The sequence below is a fragment of the Trichosurus vulpecula genome, chromosome 2 (assembly GCF_011100635.1).
Source record: "Trichosurus vulpecula isolate mTriVul1 chromosome 2, mTriVul1.pri, whole genome shotgun sequence".
In the NCBI taxonomy this organism is placed as follows: Eukaryota; Metazoa; Chordata; class Mammalia; order Diprotodontia; family Phalangeridae; genus Trichosurus; species Trichosurus vulpecula.
Window position 1 is genome coordinate 387,165,734 of NC_050574.1, and position 22,494 is coordinate 387,188,227.

At 37.4% G+C, this 22,494-nt stretch overlaps 1 protein-coding gene across 1 annotated transcript in view; it reads left to right on the forward strand.

Moving 5' to 3' along the window:
- The window catches only part of AFF3 (AF4/FMR2 family member 3), a 658,787-nt gene that overhangs the window by 634,902 nt on the left and 1,391 nt on the right, over positions 1-22,494 (forward strand). Inside the window, exons 18-22 of the mRNA XM_036747397.1 lie at positions 4,631-4,767; positions 7,338-7,409; positions 13,912-14,005; positions 16,532-16,581; positions 16,731-16,954. Of these exons, the coding sequence (XP_036603292.1) occupies positions 4,631-4,767; positions 7,338-7,409; positions 13,912-14,005; positions 16,532-16,581; positions 16,731-16,954 (577 nt within the window). The remainder of the gene's footprint in view (positions 1-4,630; positions 4,768-7,337; positions 7,410-13,911; positions 14,006-16,531; positions 16,582-16,730; positions 16,955-22,494) is intronic.

The following is a 22,494-nucleotide window of genomic DNA, read 5'->3' on the forward strand; positions in this document are numbered from 1 at the left end:
ATATACGTGTTTTTCATCTATGCATGGCACTTTTGCAAAAATTTACCATGTATTATGGCATAAAAACTTCACAAAAAATGCAAAAGTACACAATTACTAAGCATATCTTTTATTGACCAAAATGCAATAAAAATTATATTCAAGAAAGGTCTTGGAAGGAAGGATAAAAATTAATGGAAACTAAATGACAGTTCAAAGGAATTTCTAGGTCAAATAACATCATAGAAACAATAGAAAATATCATAAAGAAAAATGAAACAATAAGACAACATACCAGAATTTGGAGGATATACCTAAAGGAGTTCTCAGGGTAAATTTCATGTGACTAATCACATTGCTCATTAAAAAATATCAGACTTGGATATGAAACTTAAAAAAACCAGAAAACCGATAAATTTTAAAATCCAGATTGTACGTCAAAAGGTAAATTCTGAAAATCAAAGAAAAGTTTCACAAAATTAAAAGCAAAAAAAAGAATTGATAAATAGGAAGCTATTTTTAACAAAATAAAAATAGCTGTTATGATTTTAAAAGAAAACCAAATTACCAGTATCAGAAATGCAAAAAGAGAAATCACATGTGAAAAAAAATTATTTAGAAAACAAATTATTTAGAAATCACTTTGCCCAATTATATGCCAATAAAATTAACAGTTTAAATTAACTAGGTGAAAATTTACAAAAATATAAACTAACCAAATAAACAGTACTAAAAATAGATAATTTAAGTAATACAATCTCAGAAAGAAAAAATGAATCACAAATGAATTTCCAAAGGAAAAAAGACTTAAGACCAGCTGGACTCAGAAGTTAATTTTACTAGACATTGAAAGAACAATTAGTCTCATATAAATGGTTTTCAAGAACAGGAGAAAAATGGTATCCTACCAAGTTCCTTGTATGATACAAATATGGTCATTACCTAAACCAGGAAGAGTCAGGATGGGGGGTGGGGAACTATAGCCTAGTATCTCTAATGAATATCAAAACAAAAAAAAATAAGTAGAATATTAGCAAAGAAGTCACCATAATACATGATAAATATTGTACTTTATGATGTAAAATTTATACCAGGAATACAAGGTTTGTTCAATATTAGTAAAACTAATAATGATGGATTACATTTATAATAAAAACAACAAAAATTTAAATCACATCAATAGATTAAGAAAAGGCATTTGACAAAATTCAGCACCCATTCCTTAAAAAAAAAAATACTAAAGGTCTGGGAATAAATGGACCCTACCCTTGATGTGATAAATGTTTGTTAATATTTAATGTTTACTTAAAAATGTTATTTAATGTTTACTTAAAACCAAAAGCAATATTCTATGTATCAAATATTATATTATTATACGTATGAAATATGTATCACATGTATTGAAGATAAACTAGATGCCTTTGCAGTCAGATCAGGAGTAAAGCAAAGATGTTCATGATCACCCTTATTATTTAGCATAGTGCTGGAAATTCTAGCTTTAGAAATTAGACAGGAAGAAAAAATCAAAAATAGAAGTACAGGAAAAAAGGAAGCAAAATGGTCACTTTTTTCAGAAGATACGATAGTCTACATGGAGAGCCAGAGTCGACTAAAAGGACGACAGGAAACAAGTATTTATTAATCACTTATTTTGTGCCAGGCACTGCACAGCATACTCATTAATTGAAACAGTTAATTTCATCACAATAATAGCATATAAGTCCACAAAATCAATCAGCCTTCCTGTAAATTACCAACAAATCTTAAAAGGAGATAGGAAAATTCTATTAAAAATAAGTACAGAAAAAAATAAATAAATAACTACAGAGTATATAAAATACTTAGGAATCCACCTACCAAAGAAACATACAGGAACTATATGAATAAAACTACAAAATATTCTTTGAAGAAACAAAAAACTCACTAAGTGCAGAAGTATTAACTGCTCATGATTGGGCCATGCCAGTGAGACAAGTACCAAAATTTGTTTATTCAATGCCAAACTAAGGAAACTACCAAAGAATTACTTTAAAGAACCAGAAACAATAATAACAATTCATTTGGAAGAACAAAAGGTTAAGAATATCAAGGGAAATAGTGGGGAAAAGTTGGAAGAAAGGAGACCTAGCAGTGCCAGATCTCAAACTGTCCTACAAAGTAGTAATCATGCAAACTATTTGGTACTAGCTAAAAAAAATAGAAAAAGATTTAAGTATGCAATATTCAAGAAAAACATCAAATATAGTAAAACAGTGACCCAGAAAGCATTACTACTCTGGTATAGACTATTTTTTTTTAAATTGCTTGAGAAACTGGAAAGCAATCTGACAGAATTTCAGTTTAGACCAAGGTGCCACACCATACTCCAAATAAGTTCCAAATGGCATATGACCTAAACATAAAAGGTAACATCATAAATGAATTAGAGGAGTATAGAAGAAAATACCTTTTGCAGTTATTGATAGAGGAGAGGTTCATAATCAGACAAAAGAGAGAGAATATCTTAGAAAATAAAATAAATAATTTTCATTACATAAAATTAAAAGGTTTTATACAAACAAAATCAATATGTTCAAAATTAGAAGGGGAAAATCTTTGTAGCAAATTTCTCTGATAAAGAGCCGATCTTCAAGCTATATTAAAAAAACTGATACAAGTATATAAGAATGACAGATATTTAGCAATTAGTAAATGATCAAAGGATATGAAAAAGCATTTTTCTAAGGAAGACATCCAAGCTATCAATATCCATATGAAAAATGCTCCAGTTAAAAATGCACATTAAAACAACTCTGAAGTTGTACCTCACATGTCTTAGACTGGCAAATATGACAAAAAGAAAAAAAAAATTTAGAGGCTAGCAGAAAACAAGTACACTGGTATACACTTGGTGGAGCTGTAAATTGGCCTACCCAGTCTCTAAAGCAATTTGGAATCTTGCCCCCAAAGTCTCTAAACTGTATAAAACCTTTGAATGAGTGATAACATCTCCACCCATCTCCTCTATGCTCTTGTTCTATCAATTATCTCTCACAGAGTCATAGTAAAAGCTAATACATCTTAAGTTCAAATCCTGCTTCAGCTATTTAATGTGCTTGGGATTGAGAAAGTCATTCAACTCACTGTGCCTTTAACCTTTCTGGTCTCTGATTTCCCCAGAAGGGAGGTGTTATACTCTACACTTGTACTCTGGCTGCTGAGGTCACTTCCAGGTTTAAATAGATGATCCTACGTCCCTGTAAAATCATGCCTCCCCATCCTAAAGGAACCCTTTGCCTTCCTGAACTGACTGTTCCCTCACCTCTATGGCCGAACTTCTAGGAAGAACAGTCTATGCTCATTGTTTCCGCTAACTCACCTTCTCTCTGTCCCTATCTTCTTTGACCTCTGTAGAATGGATTCTGTTGGCTACTTACTCTTTCGTTCACTCTCCTTTAGTTTCTCTGATGCTGCTTTCTAATGGTTCTATTTCTTTTTCTCTGATGTTCTTCTCTCTCTTTTGTTGCCTCGTCCTTTTCCTCTGACCCCTATATTACTTTCTCTTCCTCTCTTTCTTAGTGACCTCCTCCATTTCTATGGCTTCACTTATCATCTCCCAAATTCCCAAATCTGTCTTCTCAGCCAACCTTTCCCTAGAACCTCCTGTGTATATATCTTCCCCAAACACATGCTCTTCACAAAACGCTCCTCAAGAGCAGGATCTACATCATATCAACCTTTATCTCTGAGGACCTAGGAAAAAAGCATCTGGAATGAATGAAAAATCATTTATTAAGTGCATACTATATGCCACGCACAGCAGTTACTAATTTAAAAAAAATACACGCCCTGCCCTCAAGGAGCTTATACTCTTAATAGGAAAAGACAGCACATATAGGGAAATGTTGGACAAGGAGGGGTGTTTTGGTTTGGTAAGTGATATACTTGGTACCTGTGGCCCTAGGGGAATGGAGTGACTTCCCTTCCCAGTAGCAATGTCGGTATGATTCCCAGAGGTGGAAATCAATGGTAAGAAGGAGGCCTGAATGGGATGGGGAGCGTGGCTGAGGCCGGCTAGATTTAGTAGGTTGTCTTGCACATATTAGAAGCTTAATAAATCTTTGTTGAATTGAAGTTGCTGTTGTTGAATTATGAATACGAAATAATCGCCACCTGTTATATGGGTGAGGTACAACTCTGCATATAACCACTTGCTCATATAACTAAAGCCAGTCACAATTTATGGAACATCTGTAGCAAAGAATGTTGTTTGAATTCATTTTACCATGCGTAATATTTATTTTACATACGCGCCGTATGGGTTATGCTGCCTGAGTGGTAATAGTAAGCTGGTAAATTTTGTCTACTTTCCTATCGAACTGGATTTTGATAAATAGCAAGACTCAATTAAAAAGCCTAAAATATGGCAATTTTTATTTGTGTTGAGTTTGGTTTGAAGGGCTTAGGTAGTGCCAAGATTTACCCCGTTTATTAGCAGTTTTGTTTTGTGTTAGACTCTCACTTCGAATTTAGTGTTGCTTTCTCTCAGCCTCATTAACAGGACTTTTGAAACTCATAAGCTAGGTATCTCAGTAAAGCACATAAAATACTATGAGAATGTTGGTTTTATAACTGTTCTTAAGGGAGACCATGTTTTTATTCTGCTGCTTAGGTGGAAAAATTTGGAAAAGCTTTGAATTATGCTGAAGCAGCCCTGTCATTTATTGAGTGTGGAAATGCAATGGAGCAAGGCCCAATGGAATCTAAATCTCCCTATACAATGTACTCAGAAACAGTAGAACTCATCAGGTAAGGAATTAGAAAGCAAGAATCACTTACCTGTATTTCTTATTTGATTGTGTGTGAGATATGAACACAAACCACCATCCCTGTAACACCACACTGCAAAAAATAATGTTCAGTACAAAAAATAATAACTCTTGATGGGTGCTAATGATAACTACTGGGATTGAATAGCTTGGAAAGGGCAACAGGGTTATGCTACAATTCATCTCTAAATGACTACCATTAGTAGACCCCGATGGGAGCCATAGGAAAGAATGGTAGCCACTATTGTCCTGTTCCTAAATAAACACATCCATAACATCATATCTTACAATTATAACATGTTCATGTCATTTCAGCGCAGGATCCTCAGTGAAACCCCAAAGTTTGAATTTCCTCTGTTTTATGTCCCCCATACCTCTGGCCAGAGATACAATGAGAAGATGGAACACTTATCCTCTTGGTGAATCCATTGCCTACCTGTACCATTATTCTTTTTCTAATGGTAACACTAAAAAATGTTTTGTGAAAAAGCATGGTTATCCTCCATATTTTTTAGGTCCAAAAATATAGCCTTAACTTTCCCTTTATAATTTTTAATATACTTATATTACTTAATTGATTAAAACTCTTGAGCCTCCTTGTGTTTTATATCCTGTAATGGCCTATTGCTTATAGCCCAGTGTTAAAGTACTACTTCTTTGAAATTAGTGCCAACACTAGCACCTTTCTAAAATTTAGTGAAAAGTTCAGATTCACTCTTGTCAGTGTTACTTGTGATTTAACACTGACCATATCCCTGTTTAATCTCCTTTCTATATTCAAGATTTTTAATCATTTTAGAATAATAGACCGTTTTGCACTAGAGAGGACCTTAGAGTTAGGTCCCCTCTCCCTAATCCGGCTCTCTCACTTTTACAGATGAGGAAGCTTGAAGCCCAGATGGGCTCTGACTCCACAGTCACACTGCTGGTAAATGGCAAGACTGGGACTAGTGTTCTTCCTACTGCAGCACACCTTGGAAGCCATAGTCTTTCTAATATACATTGACATAGAGGGGAAGTACTGTTACCAACTCTATTCATATACTACATTCTGTAGATACTTTTGGCCTTCACGATTGTCATTTCGGTATCAGAATACATAATCTTCAAAGACACTATAGTTGTGTGAGATGGCATTGCCCAGCTTTCAGAAGACGTCAGATATGTCTGATAACCTAAGCATTGTGTTGACTCCAGACCACCCTGCTGCTTCAATAGCACGATATTGCCAGCGTAATGTGACAGTAAAGCAGAATGGCAGAATGGAGGTCTCAAAATTATAATTGTTTTCAGGAATAAACTACCTCCTTCCAGAATTCTTTACATTCCTTGCTAGAACTGTGACCGGTATCACACGCATGATATAATGAATAATTCATCCTCGTAATAGCAGTAACTAACATTTAAAAAATGCCATAAAGTTTGCAAAGTGCTATCCTTATTACAAGTCTGTGAGGTTGGTGCCGTTATTGTCCTCATTTTATGGGTGAGGAAAGTGAGGCTGATAGAAATTAAATGACTTGCTCAGGGTCACACAGCTATTAAGGGTCTGAGGCAGAATTTGAACTAGGGTCTTGTTTACTTCAGGTCCCGTGTTCTATCCACCTAACTGCCTAATTAAGGCCCTTATTTAGATCAGGCCTGCACAACTTGGGGCCTGCAGCACGCCAGAGGATTTCCTCTATATACAAAGGATGTTTTCCTCTACATTTTTCTCCAAAAGCCTTTGGAGTATTGCAAGCAGCCTGAGACAGCAGCAGGTGGTGCAGGCCTGATCTAGATAATTCAGACTACAACACCAATTTCACTTTAAATATCTAGGCAACACAAATAAAAGAAACTGGCTTTAATGATAGGGACAGGGAGTATAATTCTCTCCTTCAAGTTTCTCAATAAATGTAGAAGTGGCTTGAAAGTTCTCTCAAAAATTCTGCCTGTTAATTGGATGTTTTATGGAGAAAAATGAATAACTATGATTAGAGCAACAAATGGAAGGACAGTCCATAAAAGCTAGCAGCTTCCCTTAACAAACATCTGTAGAAGCAAAATATAGATTAAAATGCATTCAAGACACTTATACGGCTGTCAAAGTAAGAGTTCCAAACAAAGAAAAAAGAGGAAATCCAAACATTTATAGAAGTGTAAGAGATGAGGCTTCTTTTGGATGCAAGCCTGGAAGTATTGAGCACTGCCTCAGTCTTCAGTCAAGCTACTCAGCGGTTCAGCTGTCTATAGAAATTTGTAGCAATGGACATGTTACTGTTTACATGGCTTTTTCTTGAAATAGCAGCATTTCTAGCTATTTGTAGCATTTGAACTTGTATTATTAAAGAACAGAAAGTAGCTCAATGGACATAAAAATCATTCTTTTGTAGTCATCATAACGTAATGCCTGTTGATAAAGGAGCGACCTCAGCCAGCTTTTAAGAAAACAGTGGCAAACACTATGTAAAGCCCTGAAAGGGCTGGGAGATTCACTTTTAACACAAAGCATACTCTACTGTTTACATGGGATGATCATGTTTATTTCTTTTACTTTTTTTTTTTAAGGTATGCTATGAGACTAAAAACTCACTCAGGCCCAAATGCCACTCCAGAGGACAAACAATTAGCTGCATTATGGTAGGTATATTATGATTCATTTCAAATCTCCAGCCCTGTCAGTGGTTTTCTTTTAAACTAGGTGCTATAAACGCAAGAAGAGGGTGCTTTCTGTCATGTCTCCTGACCTCAAGATGGTAGATCTTGCCTTGGAGGCTAGGGGATTCCTAGAAGCCATTCAACTGCAATCCTTGAATGACTTGTGAATGGCCTGAATTCTGCAGGTATGCCTGAGCAATTCTTAATGATTGGCATTTGACAGGTCAGGTTTAGTACATCAAGGTAATTAGTTTTTCAGCATTTGATGGGTCTGGATTTTTAATGACTTGTATACTAACCGTACCAATGTCCGTGTAATTTCTTTTGTGTTTAACATTTTAGGTACAATCATAATAACTCATCTGTTGTTTTACATGTAGGATTAGTGTAGCAGAACCAAGATAATGCTTTAAAGCTCATATTTGTAGCAAACTGAAGATCAGGTTTATTACATTTTTTTAAAAATGTATTATAACTACAAACACTAATAAAGTTTGAAAAGATTAATAAACTTTAAAAGGACAAAAAATAATTAAACATTTAAAAGAGGGAGGAAATCTTAGAGAAAACTTTTAGCCCTTAACAAGATGGAACAAAAGGAATTAACAAAGGAAATGTTCTTGTTTGTGTCCCGTCTGGCCTCCCTGAAGTTGTTATACCTCCAATTCTGTTTTCTTTCCTCCTTTCTTCTCATTTTATTTTTCTTTTTACGTCTTTATAGTCATTGTATATATACAGGTTTGGTTCTGCTCATTTAGTACTTCATCATCTCCATATAAGTTTCTCCCTATGTGCTTTATATTTTTTTACAATACCATAATATTTCTTTATATTCATATTGGATACAGGGCTAGAAGGAACCCAGAGGCTACCTAGTCTAACCCACTCATGCTGCCTCTCTCCCTTGCTCCCTTCTCTCACTCTCTTAAGATGTGTGTGTATGTATATATGCATACATATACATACATATACACGTTTGTGGGTACATACATATATATGTACACACACATACTTTTTAAAGTTCAGTAGATATTTTCTCTCAGTGATGTGAGTACTCCATCCCTCCCTGTGCTTTCTTTGTTCATTTTCCACAGATGGTCTTCTCAGTGCGCTGAGGGCCTTTCTGTAGGTCTCTAGATTTCAAGTAGATAACAATAAAGCAAATGACATGCCTCTTGTTTATCCCTCATCAATTTATTCCTGTGTTACCAGCCCACCTCCTTTTCCAGTCTCACATCTGTACAGCTACTCATTGGTAGTATGTTGATACCTACCACTTAACTCTCCATTGCTTTTTTGGGGACCCCACAACTTTAATTATTAAGAGACTGACATTCCATGACCAGCCTCCATACAGCATCACCAGAATAATATGAGTATTAAATAAAAATAGGTCTTTGTTTCAGCAGGAAATTTGAGGGCATTAAAAATACCATGTAATTTCCCAAAATCAGTACAACCATTTTCCTTCTGTTTATTTCTGGGCCCAGAGCATTGGACACTCACAGTATCTGTTCAAGTTACACATCTGAAAAGATCAGGTTTATGAATTGTCCATCTAAATATTTCATAAGCATTGTTCATTCCCTTGATTTTTCGTATGTCTGTATCATAATCACTTCATTCCGTTGAGTATTCATGTGGATAAATAGACCAAACCCTTCCAAGTGATCATTGATCTCATTTAGGAGGCTTTGCAGTGTTCAGAGATTTGATATGATAAACATAGCACTCACAAACAAGCACACCTGGAGGACCTCATCATCTTAGAATGAAAACTCCTTTCAAGTAGTGATAGTTTTCATTCTTTGCACTTGTATTCCTAGTGCCATGCACAGTGCCTGACATGATTGATTGGTCTGTAGGAAATCTCTCTTGCATATAGACTGTAGAGGACACGGGTTACAACAGTGGCAAGTGCCTTTGGGAGGCGTGTTTTCTTTTATTACACTTTGCTTGATCTCAATCGTGTCGTTACATCTTTTAAGGAATCCCATATGATTTTGATACATGCATAGGAGGTTCATTGTTAGAGGAGAGCCTTGAAGGGGTCATTTTTATCTACTGAAACAATATCTTGAACTCAACAGATAGTAAGCACAAAGGGGTTTGTGTTAGCACACCTTTTAGTCTTTTATGGGACTGTGAAGATAAGGTCTTCCATAGAATATCATTTGCAAAAGGCTAATATTGTCTTATCAAACCTTCATTAAACATAACCTCCATAGACGTAATTATTTTCATAAAGGTTTTCTGGACATTGAAAGCTGGCATGTTAGTCAGGCATTATTGATATTTTCTTGGTCACTTTTTGTTTTGTTTTTGGAATGGATCTCTTATTTCACTAGTAAAGGGAGTGCTCTCCAACAATACGGAGCAGCACTTTCTCTGCAACCTATTTTATTAGAGTTGCCAGGGGTATTGAGATGTTATGTGACTTGCCGAAGGTCACATAGCCTGTATATGAAGTTCAAGATCTTTTTCAAGCTTTGTTATCTCCCCTTCTTGATTAACTTCATAAGTGATTCTCCAGTATCCTTAAAATTAAATTTCATACATCACAGGTCTCCTTTGTATAGTTAGTCTAATCCAACTGTTCTTCCCATCTGTGTTCTTTAATGCCATTTCTATTTGCTCACATATAATACATTGGGAACTGATGTTAGAGTTTAAATGTGGTGGTTCCTCTCATTAATAGAGGAAGCAGCTTGTTATAAAAATCTTTACAGACATTTTCCAGTTTTTCATATATTTATCATCTCTTTCAGTTTCATCCTTTAATGTATAAGGATGATTTGGCTTCCTTGGGTCTGTCATCAAATTTTCTGTAAAATCTATTTTTATTCCTGGTATTTCTCATGTTTTATGGAATAAAGCTATCCATAACCTTCCACTGGCCTTCACAGTAATTTTTTTATTTTTTTTCAATTAATCATTTATTTTCTTCTCACTCCCTCGTGGTGAAAATTTTTAAAAAAAGGAAAAATAAGACCCTTAGGATAGATGAGTCAGATTCCCACATTAGCCATTTCCCAAAAATATATGTCTCATTCTCAGTTTTTGAGCCCATCACCTGTAAGGAGATGAGTGGCATGCCTTATCATTAGTCCTCTTGAATAGAGTTGTTGGTCATTCTCCGGGTTCTTACATAAAGGTTTATACTCTAAACCAGTTGGCTTCTTCTCTATCTACCTAGCAAGATAAGTTGTTTACTGGGTGACATACTTTGTAGACTTATTTGGCCTCCTTCTTGTAGCACTTGATTTATATTGCTTAAGTTTCATTAGGAAATTATGATAGTCTGTGTTGAGGTCTATTATTTTCTCTATTTCTTATTTCTTGGCATCACTAACTTATTTGAATAGGTCACATTAAAGATACCTCGCATCCCAGATCTCATTTTTTAAAATATTTTCTTCCAAATTGATATTTACAGTTATCAAGTCTAATTTGATACTAATAAAATCAGAAATCCAACTGTAGATGGAACACTAATTCAGAAATGACTCCTACATCCATAACCAGCCGTTTCCTGTCTGTTAAAAATATATTCAGTTTTTATAATAATAGTATTATTTGGTGCTCTCTATGTCCGATACCTCCCTGTTCTCCTCTTGAAAAAAATATTGCTCAGACGTTATGTCTGAGAAGACTTCGTTATGACCTAAAAGTCTCTGTCCTCTGTCTCTCCTTATTCCTAAACCACATTTTACTACCTTCTTTTTGTTTGCTATCTTCCCTTATATGTACTTGTCCATATTAAAGTGTATGTTGGTTTAGTTTGAAGGATGTCATCAAGTGTTTCGGAGATTTTCGCTATTCATTTTTCACAACAGATGTTGACATATAACCTACAGCTATTTTCATGGTAATCTTTTTACAACTATTTATAGTAAGCATTTTAATCAAAATGATCAAATGTCCCATGAAATTATGTTTATTGTTGCTTTTAGATGCACAATAAAACCAATTCTACCAACTCTATTGTTTGCCTTTACAAGAAAAATCTGTGAACCATTTTTCCATTTAGCTGCAACTTCCTTTTGTCTTCTGGTTTTGTTTATAGTGAGAATATCAAGATTTATAAGATCCATTTCTTCCAGTAGTGTATTTATTCATTGGTCACTGGACAAAGAGCTTACATTTTAGGGTAGCAGTGGCTAACCTAGTAATGGTCTGGAACTTTGGTGATTCTTGGCATCTTCTGCCCCTTTTCTGCCACCACCATCACTAGAGTTACCAGAAGGACCATTTTGTATTTTTCCTTGTTGCATGGGTTGCCATGGGCAAAAAAATTAATTGCCAAGTGGCTAGCCTAGCATGATGGGCCTCTCTGTCCTTAGGCTGGTCCTTGGAAAGCAGATTCAGTCTATTGCCAAGACCATACTGAAAACCTTTCCAGAATAGTAAAACCTGCCAGAGTTTCTGCTCCATTGGCATAGTATTCAAAAACTGAGGCTGTCCTGCTCACCGCAACAAAGTGACAAACTAGGGCTTTATGGAGTGAATAAATTAATGAGAAATAATGTATTCAGTCCTTTTCCAGTTGTTGGACATACAGGTTGTTTTCAGTTTTTCCTGTTCTAATAGGGTATGTGTGAATATTATTATAGATATAGATCCTCTTTATGATGTTCTTAGGATAAAGTCATAGCAATGCAATTGCTAAGTTATGTTATGCTTATTTTGTGACTCATTGCACACTGCCATTTTGCCAAAATGTTTGTACCAGTCTATAGCCCTACCAAATCTATAGAGTGCCATTTCCCCAAAGTTCTGCCAACTTTTGTGTTTTTTTTTCAGAGTGTGTGAAAGTAGCAACTTTTTGGTTATTAAGAAGTCTGAGCATTTTTTCTTGTGGTTAATACTTTATAATTCCTCCCTCATAAATTGTGTAATTTGTATCCTTTGATCAGTGCTCCATTCAGGACCGTATCGATGCTTGTAGAGCTATGGATCCACTCCTTATGAATTATTTTTCAGACCTTTCTCTGAGATAGTTACTACAAGTATTTTCCCATTCTTATTTTTCCAATTTACTTATTTTCCATTAATTTTAGACATACTGCTTTTTGTTATTCAAAACCCTTTTATTGTTGCATAATAAAATTTGTCTTGTCTTCAATGATTTCTTCTATTTAGGTTCAACACGTTTCGATAGTAAAAGAATTTATTTTTTAAACGTTCACTAATATTCACCTTTGGGGCCTTAGTTTCCTCATTTGTAAGTTAAGGGAGTTGGATTAAATGATCTCTAAAGTTTATTACCAGCTCTGAAGTCCTGTGTTTCTTTGTAGTGGATAACCATTGCACTAATTGTGACTATTAATAATGAAAATAAATCCTATGATCCTTATGTAATCGATTATCATCCCTCTCACATGACTGCTATTAGCAAGAATAATAAAATCATACAGTCCTGTGTAGGGACTTAGCAGTGTACAAATACGACTGCTATTAACAACACTGATAATGATGGTAACGATGATTCTTCCATCCCAACTTCACAGGGCATATCACTTCATATTCCTAAGTCATATTTTGGGGAAATTCCTAAGAAGGAACCAAATTATTCCATACTTTTGATAAACTTCAAAGTAATTTCCACTGGCAGGTAGCTTATATGTACAATTTATGGTCTACAAATTGACGAATCAGACCACAAAATAAAAAGATCGGCTACTCCTTATGGACTGAGGGGTTTCTAATATGTTCCTTCAAGAAAATATTTCTGAATTGTGACTCTGATTGCCGAGTTTTGCCTGTAAATCTATACAACAGTAGATGACTGTGCTATACCTGGTGTGCCAGTTAACACTACTGCCACTTGATTTATAAAAATATAAAGAGAGGAATAAACTAGATATTGGGAGAAGGCACCAAAGAAAGTGCGTGTTTCAGAGGAAAAAACTGCTTACATTTTTTTCCAGCTTTATGTAAACTCTCCCTAATTAATAAAAGTAGTAGATTAATCATAAAGTGAGGAAAGAAGATTTGAAAGAAGAGTTTGCTTCTTTTTCCCAGCAGAGCAGACTCAAAATCAGCCAAGCACCTGAGGCAGTGTTACAATGAGAAACGGGGACATAGCAGTTTCCTTACACTGCTCAGTATCCAGGAGTTTGTTCCTCCTGCCCTGTAGCCTTCAACTCACTTGTGACAGGGAGACACTACCCTCTAGTGGTGTAAAAGGAAAACTAAGAGGCGATGAAAAGCCCCATTATTCACGCTCCCTAAAAAAGGACTGTGAAGCTGATGAATGTATTTGTGATTTCAGTACTGTATTGAGCAATCACTTAGTGATGAAGTATAGATCTTCTCAAATTTAAATTTTTTTCTAAATGTAGATTTGACTTGGTGTGTCAGAACCTCAGTCTATAACTAATGAGTGCCTTGAAACAACTGATATGTTTGAAGATGTTTTTCTAGTTTTATCTAAGATTTATGACTACTCTTAAGAAACTGATTTTCTCTTTTTGGGCTATAGTTACCGCTGTCTGGCTCTTCTGTATTGGCGGATGTTTCGACTCAAAAGGGACCATGCTGTAAAGTATTCAAAAGCACTTATTGACTATTTCAAGGTATCATCTTTGTAAATTGCTTGTAACTTGACCATGGCTATAGAACATAGTATATTCAATATACCATATATTGCTTAAAGCCCCTGTTGAGGATAAATGTGATTAGATGGACAGAATCCATTGCTTTCAGGCAGATGACCGTGTGTTCCCTCAGTGTATATGAAGCCAGTTTATGACACAATCACAGAGTTTTAGAATTGAGGAGGCCTTGGAAAAGCCATCTAATGTATCTCTTTATTTCAGGATGTACCATGCCTCCCCTCCCCAAGATAAGCACCCCTCAAGAGAAAGAATACACTTAATCACTCATCAACTCATTCTAATATTTAGTCATCTTATCAAGACATTGTTCCTTATAGCTAATCCAAAGGCCTCATTCTGCCCTTTAATCATATTTCCTCTTGTTTTGTCCTCAGTTTAGGTAGAGGAGAGCTCACCATTCTCTATAGCATAATCCTCTGCCATTTTTTACCTAGGCGACTTTGAGGAAGTCATTTCACTCCTCTGTGCTTCAGTTTCATTTCAAATAAGAGAACTGGTCTAAGAGCTGTAAGGCCCCTTCTTGCTCTAAAGCTACGATCCTGTGATCTTTCACATACCATAGCAACAGTTCCTTTGTCTAGTTTCATTCATATCAGAGACGCCTATTGACTCATGTAGAAGCAACTCTTTAAGTTTCCTGTGAGAAAAAGAAAATGAAATATCCCCCCTCCTAATCTTTCTCAGAGAGGACCCATCAATCAAAGGGGACCCCTCTGGATAGGGTCAGCCTTAGACAAGCAAGGTAGCTGATGTGGTGGTAGAATAGACTGGAGACTGTGTTCCTCAAGATATATATGGCACTCCCAGCCAGGGAGTCACCAATCAGCATGTACCTCACAGGAAGTTTAGGGGTCACTTGCCATCCTCACTCCCCAGAAAGCCTGTTTCTAGCCTCACTAGGTAATTTTCTCTTACATGTCCTGGAGACCATGTGAACCAAATAGAAACAGTTCATGTTCCTACCTGGAAAAAGGATATTCTTTCCAGCTGCTGTCTTCATAGCATTCAACTGAACAGTTTATCAAAAATATATTGAAAAGTGTTCCAAGCCATAGTCAACCAAATAGAATCTCTCTCAAATGTGAAGAGTACCAGAACCTACACAACATGGCTATGGCCTTATTTTTGACTTTTAGGAAAATGGAGTCAAAGTCAGAAAATGTGGTAAATGCTTTAAACTTTGGCACCTAAGAGGAAATTCTGAAAAAGAGTAACCCTATGTTAAAGGGAAGAGTTCAGGTTTTTTCAGCTAAATGTAAGCACTGAGCATAATGAATGAGGAGTGGATTAGAAAATTTCCCTGATGTAATGATGATTATCTTTTTATTTGTCCATTGTCTCCAATCTATCTTTAAGAGTAAGTACAGAACAGGTACCATATTAAACATAAGACATGATTCTTCTCCTTTGGAAATTTATAATACAAACCAGGTATTTACAACTAGAGATTATTGAAACCTTGACTGAAATTCAGTCATTATAAAACCTTTAGGTAAAAAATGACAGTATGGTGGAAAGGAATTCAATTTCCCAATGCAAAGCTAATACTAAAAGATGGTCTTTCTGTCCACACCCACGTTCCTTTAAATTATGGGGCTTCAACTTTTAGGACAGCTAAGAAGAATTGGGCATTTTCTTTCCTGCTTCATCTGTTTCTGGTACCATAGAACTCTTTTGCTCAGGTTTATTACAGCCAAGGTATACTTGTGATAGCCCATATTGGGTGGCTAAATTTTAATAACTAAGAGAGGAAAACAAAGCTGATCTATCTATTAGTGCTAGATTCAGAAAAGTGTCATTCTTGATTCTAGAAAAAAAAACAATAGTGGCTTATCTATTAGGAGCTTTTCCCCCTCCTTTACATGGCACCTGTTGCCATAGTCCCTCAGATTTCTGACGGATTGTTTCATGTAACTTTGAATAACGCTACTTACATGAAGTAAAAATTCAGTCTCCATTTCATAAAGTGCTTCTGTGATACCTATTCTGTACTTAGCTTTCTCCAGTTTGCTAAATCAAAGCAACACTTCTCTCTGCAGAACCAAGATGATGCCTGTGCTTTAGACTCCAAAGAGGAAAAATTCACATCAGCATCACAAAAAACATTTTGCCCCATAACAGTGCTACAGATTAACACTCAAGAAAGCATTATTAGTTGTAAAAAATATATATATTTAGGAACTGTCCATTTAACAACTTTTATCGGTAAATGCAAAATTTCTTTTCAATTTGTAGATATAAATGTTTGGCTCATGTAATGTGGTCTTCTTACCATATTAAAATTTTATTGACCTATCTTGAGGCATATTGAATAATGTGCTTCTAGATTGAATGTAAAGCATATTCTTTATTCTTTTCATATTTTTTTAGTTCTTTTCTGTCTCTGATTTCAATTTATATGTTTTTCTCTAAGTTTGTAATGATGTGTTCTTCTGCTTCTCAAGAAAATTGAACCCTCAGTAAATCCATTCCTTCCCTCCACAGAATTCATCTAAAGCTGCCCAGGCCCCATCTCCATGGGGTGCCAGTGGAAAGTAAGTTGACATTGGTGAATGGAAATTAATTCTGCATGACTCTATGAAACTGCTTGTTAATATCCAAGTGCACCCAAGTATTGTCCTGTGTACCCCACCCCACACTTACCTCTCTTCAGTGTTTTGCTTTTCAATCTTCTCTTGTGCAGGAGCACAGGAACTCCATCCCCCATGTCTCCCAGTCCTTCTCCAGTCAGCTCAGTGGGATCTCAGGGGAGTCTCTCAAGCACTAGCACCCCTTCACCATCGTCCATAATTAGCATTCCACATAGGATCCATCAGATGGCAGCCAACCATGTCAGCATCACCAACAGCATTCTGCATAGCTATGACTACTGGGAGATGGCTGACAACCTCGCCAAGGAGAACAGAGGTATGCAATGTAAAAATAAAAAAAACTGGTCCACTAGCTAGAGTCCAGAGGAGCAGGTGATCTGTTGGCATGATATATGGTTCAGCTGTCACAGCACATGGTAACAAATGCTAGGATGGGAGTCCCAGGATTAGGGTTGGAGTCCCAGCACTACCCACTACTTACTAGCATTAGAAAAAGCAGTGGAATTGTAGTTACAAGACCATCACCTGCCCTTGGTCAAGTCTCTTCATCTCTGTGGTTCTTCAGTTTTCTCATCTATAAAATGAGGATGATAATACCTGTAAAATGACCCAGTTGTAGGGAAAGGACTTTGGAAACCTTAAAGCTCTATTGAAATGTCACACTGTATGGCAGTGATAGCTATTATTATCATGTACCTAAGTGTGAATGTGCTGTGATTAGGTCCTGGGCATACTAATAACTCACGTGTGTATAGGGCCTTAAATTTTCCAAAGGGATTTCCTCACAGTAACCTTCTGAGGTAGGCAATAAAGAATTATCCCCATTTTACAAATGAGGAAAATAAAGTTCAGAAATGCTAAGTGACTTGCCAATAAATAATAAATATTAGAGCCAGGATTCAAATTCATGTCTCCAGAATGCTCTCCATTATACCATATTGCCAGCGGAAAGCTTTTGTTGGCAGATTTTACCTCCTTATTGGCATTGTTTTTCTCAATCAAATTTGATGTGTATCTAGTGTGAAGAAAGTACTATGTATAGTTTTTGGTGGGGCATGCAAAGAAGTGTAAGATACAGTTTCTGACATCAAGAGTTTACAGATAACATAAGCAGCATATGTTAAGTACCAGATGAGTAATGTCCCAGACATTAAGTTCTGTGTGAGTTCAGAAGAGAACTGGAGGATGGTGTGGTCACATGTGGCTTTATGGTTTCATGAAGGAGGTGGCATTTGAACTGGGCCTGGAAGGATCAGTGAATAAGGGCCAGGGAGCTCCTTATGGGGGGCGGGGGGAAGACATTGTGAGATGAGAAAAAAGTTGAAAATCTTTAAAATTCCTGAGTTACCGTGGTTCCTGACTAGAGAAGGGATTCACATAGGGTAATAGTAGGAGATAAAGTTGGAGCCAGATTTGAGGAAATCATAGAATTTTAACATTGGAAGGGACTAAGAAGTCTTCTAACCTAAGGCAGCGTCCCCCAAAAGTAGTCAATCTCCATTTAAGCATTTCCAGTGGCAGGAAAATCACTAACTTCTGCAATAGACCCATTCTGTTTTTGGACAGTTCTAATTGTTGGTTCTGTATACTGGACCAAAAGTCTTCCATTATTTCTGGTTCTGCCCTCTGGAGCCATGCTTTTGTGTAGCTGTAGCTAACCTCTCTTCCACATGGAGAGCTCTTTAAATATTTGAAAACAGTCATAGCCTCCTCTATGTCTTCTTTTCTCTAGGTTCAGTATTGTTTCTCAGGTGTTGTGGGTTCTAGCCCCTTACAGAATCCTGGTCACTCTGCTGTGGACACCTGACCAAAACCGTACATAGCTCATCAGGATGACCAGTGTGTCGCCAATAGCACCTCTTATAGTATGACTAAGCAGAAATAGCATAGTAGTGCGGTGATGTGGGCAGCTAGGAGGTGCAGTCCATAGAGCTCTTGACCTGGATTAAGGAGGACCTGAGTTCAAATCCAGCCTCAGTCACTTAATAGCTCTATGAGCCTGTGCAAGCCACTTAACTTTAAAGTGGAAATAATAATGGCACGTACCTCCCAGGGTGGTTGTGAGGATAGACTGAGATGGCGTTTGTAAAGTGCTTTGCCACAACGTAAATGCTAGTTTTTATTAGTTGTTGTTATGTCGTCACAGGGCCTGCAGTCAGGAGAGAGTTCTGCTCCACACTGGCTCACTGTGACAGACAATGTAGTCCAGTATTCTGTGCATACCTATCTCACAAAGGTATGATGGAGAATTTGAGAAATGTCAGTAAACTACCTTTACACCCCCACAGGGAAAATAGAGCATTATAATATTGGTGACATAAAATTAATGTCAGATCTATAGTTATACTCAAGGATTACATATATGTATTTGTGTATATGTGTGTATTTTTTTAAATCCCATGGTTGCTCAGCACCATTGGGCAGACTTCTTTGACTTCAGACTAAAGACACACTGGGCTGTGACCTAAGAGTCAATTCCTACCTCCATTTTCCTGCCCTCTATCTGCAACCCCACTAGGAGCCTGCTAAAATATAAGAATAAAATAAATGTGGCAAGCACCGTACTTTTTTTAAGCACTGAGTAAAGAAAAGGCAGAAATGACAAGGTTATTCCACAGCAAAGGAAAAAAGTCAGCTTCTGAATGGCATTCTGTCATTATCCAGGGAGGAGATTGTTCCCATAGCTTTATGGTTGCAGCAGAGAAGGGAGTGGTTCTGATGCCCAAGCTGTTGTATACCCAGTACACGCGAGGCATAGGAATAGGGAATGCTTACCACTTCAGTGACAAAGCTCAGAGGAGGCATTTTATATCAGATGGTCATTTCACCATCACTTCTGGAAATACTTGCTGCTCTTCATAGAAAACATCTTAACTTGAAATTCCATTTCCTGCTCCTGCCTTCCTGCTTCCATCTCAGCTCCTAGAATTAATATTTCCAAGAACAGGGCCAACTTCGTCTTGGATTTACAGTGATGCTTTGGACTCTGTATTTCTTTTACTAGATTGGGGGAGGAGGGGAGAGAAAAGGTTTTACCCCAAGCCAAGTTAGTGTCCTAGACAGCATCTTAGGTAGTACAAACTGCCTGTAGCAGACAGTGGTCAAGCCACTGCATTATTAACATTTTATCAATCACTCTTAAATCTAGACAATTAACAAAACAACAAGCCTGGATTTGTAGCTGTTTGCTGAGTTCTGAGGTATAAATGTGCACACTGAAAATTTAACAACTGCCTCGGGTTCAAACTGATCCCAGCAACATTCTTGCACCTCTCTAAAGCCGGCTGAGGCACCGCATGACTTTCTGGTAGTCTAGTGGACATGGAACGAGGAAGGCATGAAGTCCCTGAGTCATCTAAGCCCTATGATCATGCATCCAATGTCTTTGTGAGAGCTATTCCTTCACAGGCCCTACTGCCCTCTGCACCCCAACCCTGTTCACAGTAATCCCTGCGAGTTTGATAGGTAAAGACAAAAACTATTAAGTGTGGGAGGAGCAGCTCACAGGTAAAGTCCCATATATAGTAGGGAAGTACCACCTTGGGGACATGGAGCATCTCATTATCTCCCCCACACCATAAGGATGTGAAACATCTTCGGAATGCTTGGACAGTTCAATCAACGTTAAATCCACTGGGCACCATGTGTAGTTAATTCATTTTCGCCATCACAATATGCAGGCAAACATGCTTTTACAGAAAACAGAATTTGGGTACCAAGTGTATCAGATAGGCCCTCCCACAAACTTTTAACTCTCTTGCCATTCAATATTAGCCAGGGCTGCCTGAGCAGATCAGGCAGCGCTAACTGGTTGCTTATATTCTGTCCTAAATGTCCACTTTCCAGGCTGGCTTAATACCTACAGCTGAATAAAGGTCAGTCTCAGATGTATCTCTATACTTCTGGTCACACATGTATCCTCTTTGATAAGCAGGATTCTACCTTTGCCATAGTGACTTATCATGAGGCTACTAGGCCTTGTTCTATATCTTACACACAGTCACCTTTGACGGAAATTTTTCTGATGAATCACCTTCAGACTTATCTAGTCTTGTCAAATATGTACTCTGGCTAATGACTTCAGTGGAAGGAATTGGCAGGGGGAGGGCAGGGTTGATAGGTTTGTTGCGAACCCTGCCAACCCTCTTCTATCCATGGGTGATGGTAACACTGGATTTTGTTATAGACCTAGCCCCACCTAAGATATGCAATCCCATTTTGGCCAGTGTAGCTTAATTTCTCCCCCAAAGTGAACATCCCACTGCAACTGAAGCTACCAGCCTGTTCTTGAAAGAAGTTATCTAGTTACCTCACTCTGTATGTCACTTCTGGGTTGTACTATTGTATGCTTCCCAGTTAAAGATTCACCTTTCCATGTCACCTTTCTTTAGTCTGACATGGATAACAGCTGTGAACAGCACCTTGGATGATAATACCTCCTGTAAAGTGACTACATGGCTCTGTCTCCCACCACAGATATTTTTGTGACAAAATTCCTTCCTTCATTCAAGAACACACCCTTTTTTGCAAGTTTCTCTGAAACTCCTGACACACACTACAGTCCCTGTCTTTAACATCTGCCTGAGGGAGTCAGAGGCTGACACAGTAGACCTTACAATCTTAGTGGCTTATAAACAAAGTGGCTTCCAGCAACACTGTCCCCCCATTTCATGGCCTCAAGGGCCAAGGAGATGTTCCAAGGTAAGGCTGATATCCTTCCCACTGCTTCACAGATGCAGTGGGAGTGAGGGAGGAGAGGCCAGCATCCAGCCTAGCATAATAGAAAGGAGAAGGTGAGAAATATCACCCCAGTTAAAGAAGGGCAGAAACATAAAAAAGCAAAGAGCAGCAGTCACACTTCTGCACTGGTATGCTGCTGCATCTCTGTGGAGACCCATCCGGCTTTAGATCCCCTCCCTGGCTGCTGGCTTCCCAGTTCCAACTCTGCCCTGTGTACCCAGGAATTCCAGATCCTGACTCATCCTGGTACTTTAGATCTCATCCCTTTTTCCCCATGAGGGTGCTCTAATCTCTTTCTTGCATTGGGTGACCTATGAGAGATCCAACAATTATCACTCCTTGGAATAATGATGATTATAGGAGCAATAGCACCTTTAAGGTTTGCAAAGGGCTGTACGTGTCACCTCATGTGATCCTTACAACAACCCTGGGAGGTGCTATTATAATCCTCATTTTACAGGTGAGGAAGCTGAGGTAGAAAGGGGTGAAATAACTTGTCCAAGGTAACACGGCTAGTGAGTATCTAAGGAGTCCAACTCCAGGTTTCTGTACTGCAAGCCAAGCACTTGGACCACCTAAGTACCTTGCTTAAGGGAGGAAAGTGATGGATGAAAACTGTTTGGTGGATCAGGAGAGCTAATGATCGTGACAGTATCATTAGGGTGTTTTTTCCTGCCTACGTAAAGCTACCTATCTTCCTTGATGTCTAACTTTGCCTTACTAGTGTTAGTATTTTTATTAAATGATACAGCATCAGGTTTGACTTGCTAGCTAAAAAAGTTAATGTAATTGGGCTGCATTAATAGAAGTGTGGTAAACAGAACAAGGGAGATTATAGCCTCACTGCCTTCTTACAAAATATAGCCTCACTGCCTTGTGACTTTTGTCAGCTGTTAAGTTCCACATTTTAGGAAAGCCATTCATAAATGGAGTATATCCAAACTAGGAGAAAGTTTGGAAACTGGGAACCACATCATGTGAAGATAAATCAAAGAAACTGAAGAAGCAAAGACTTGGGGTTAGGATAAATTCTGTTGCCTGTTTGAAGGATTGTCCTGTGGAAAAGGGATTATTAGCCTTATTTTGCTCATTCCCAGAGTAGTACCTTCAAAAAAA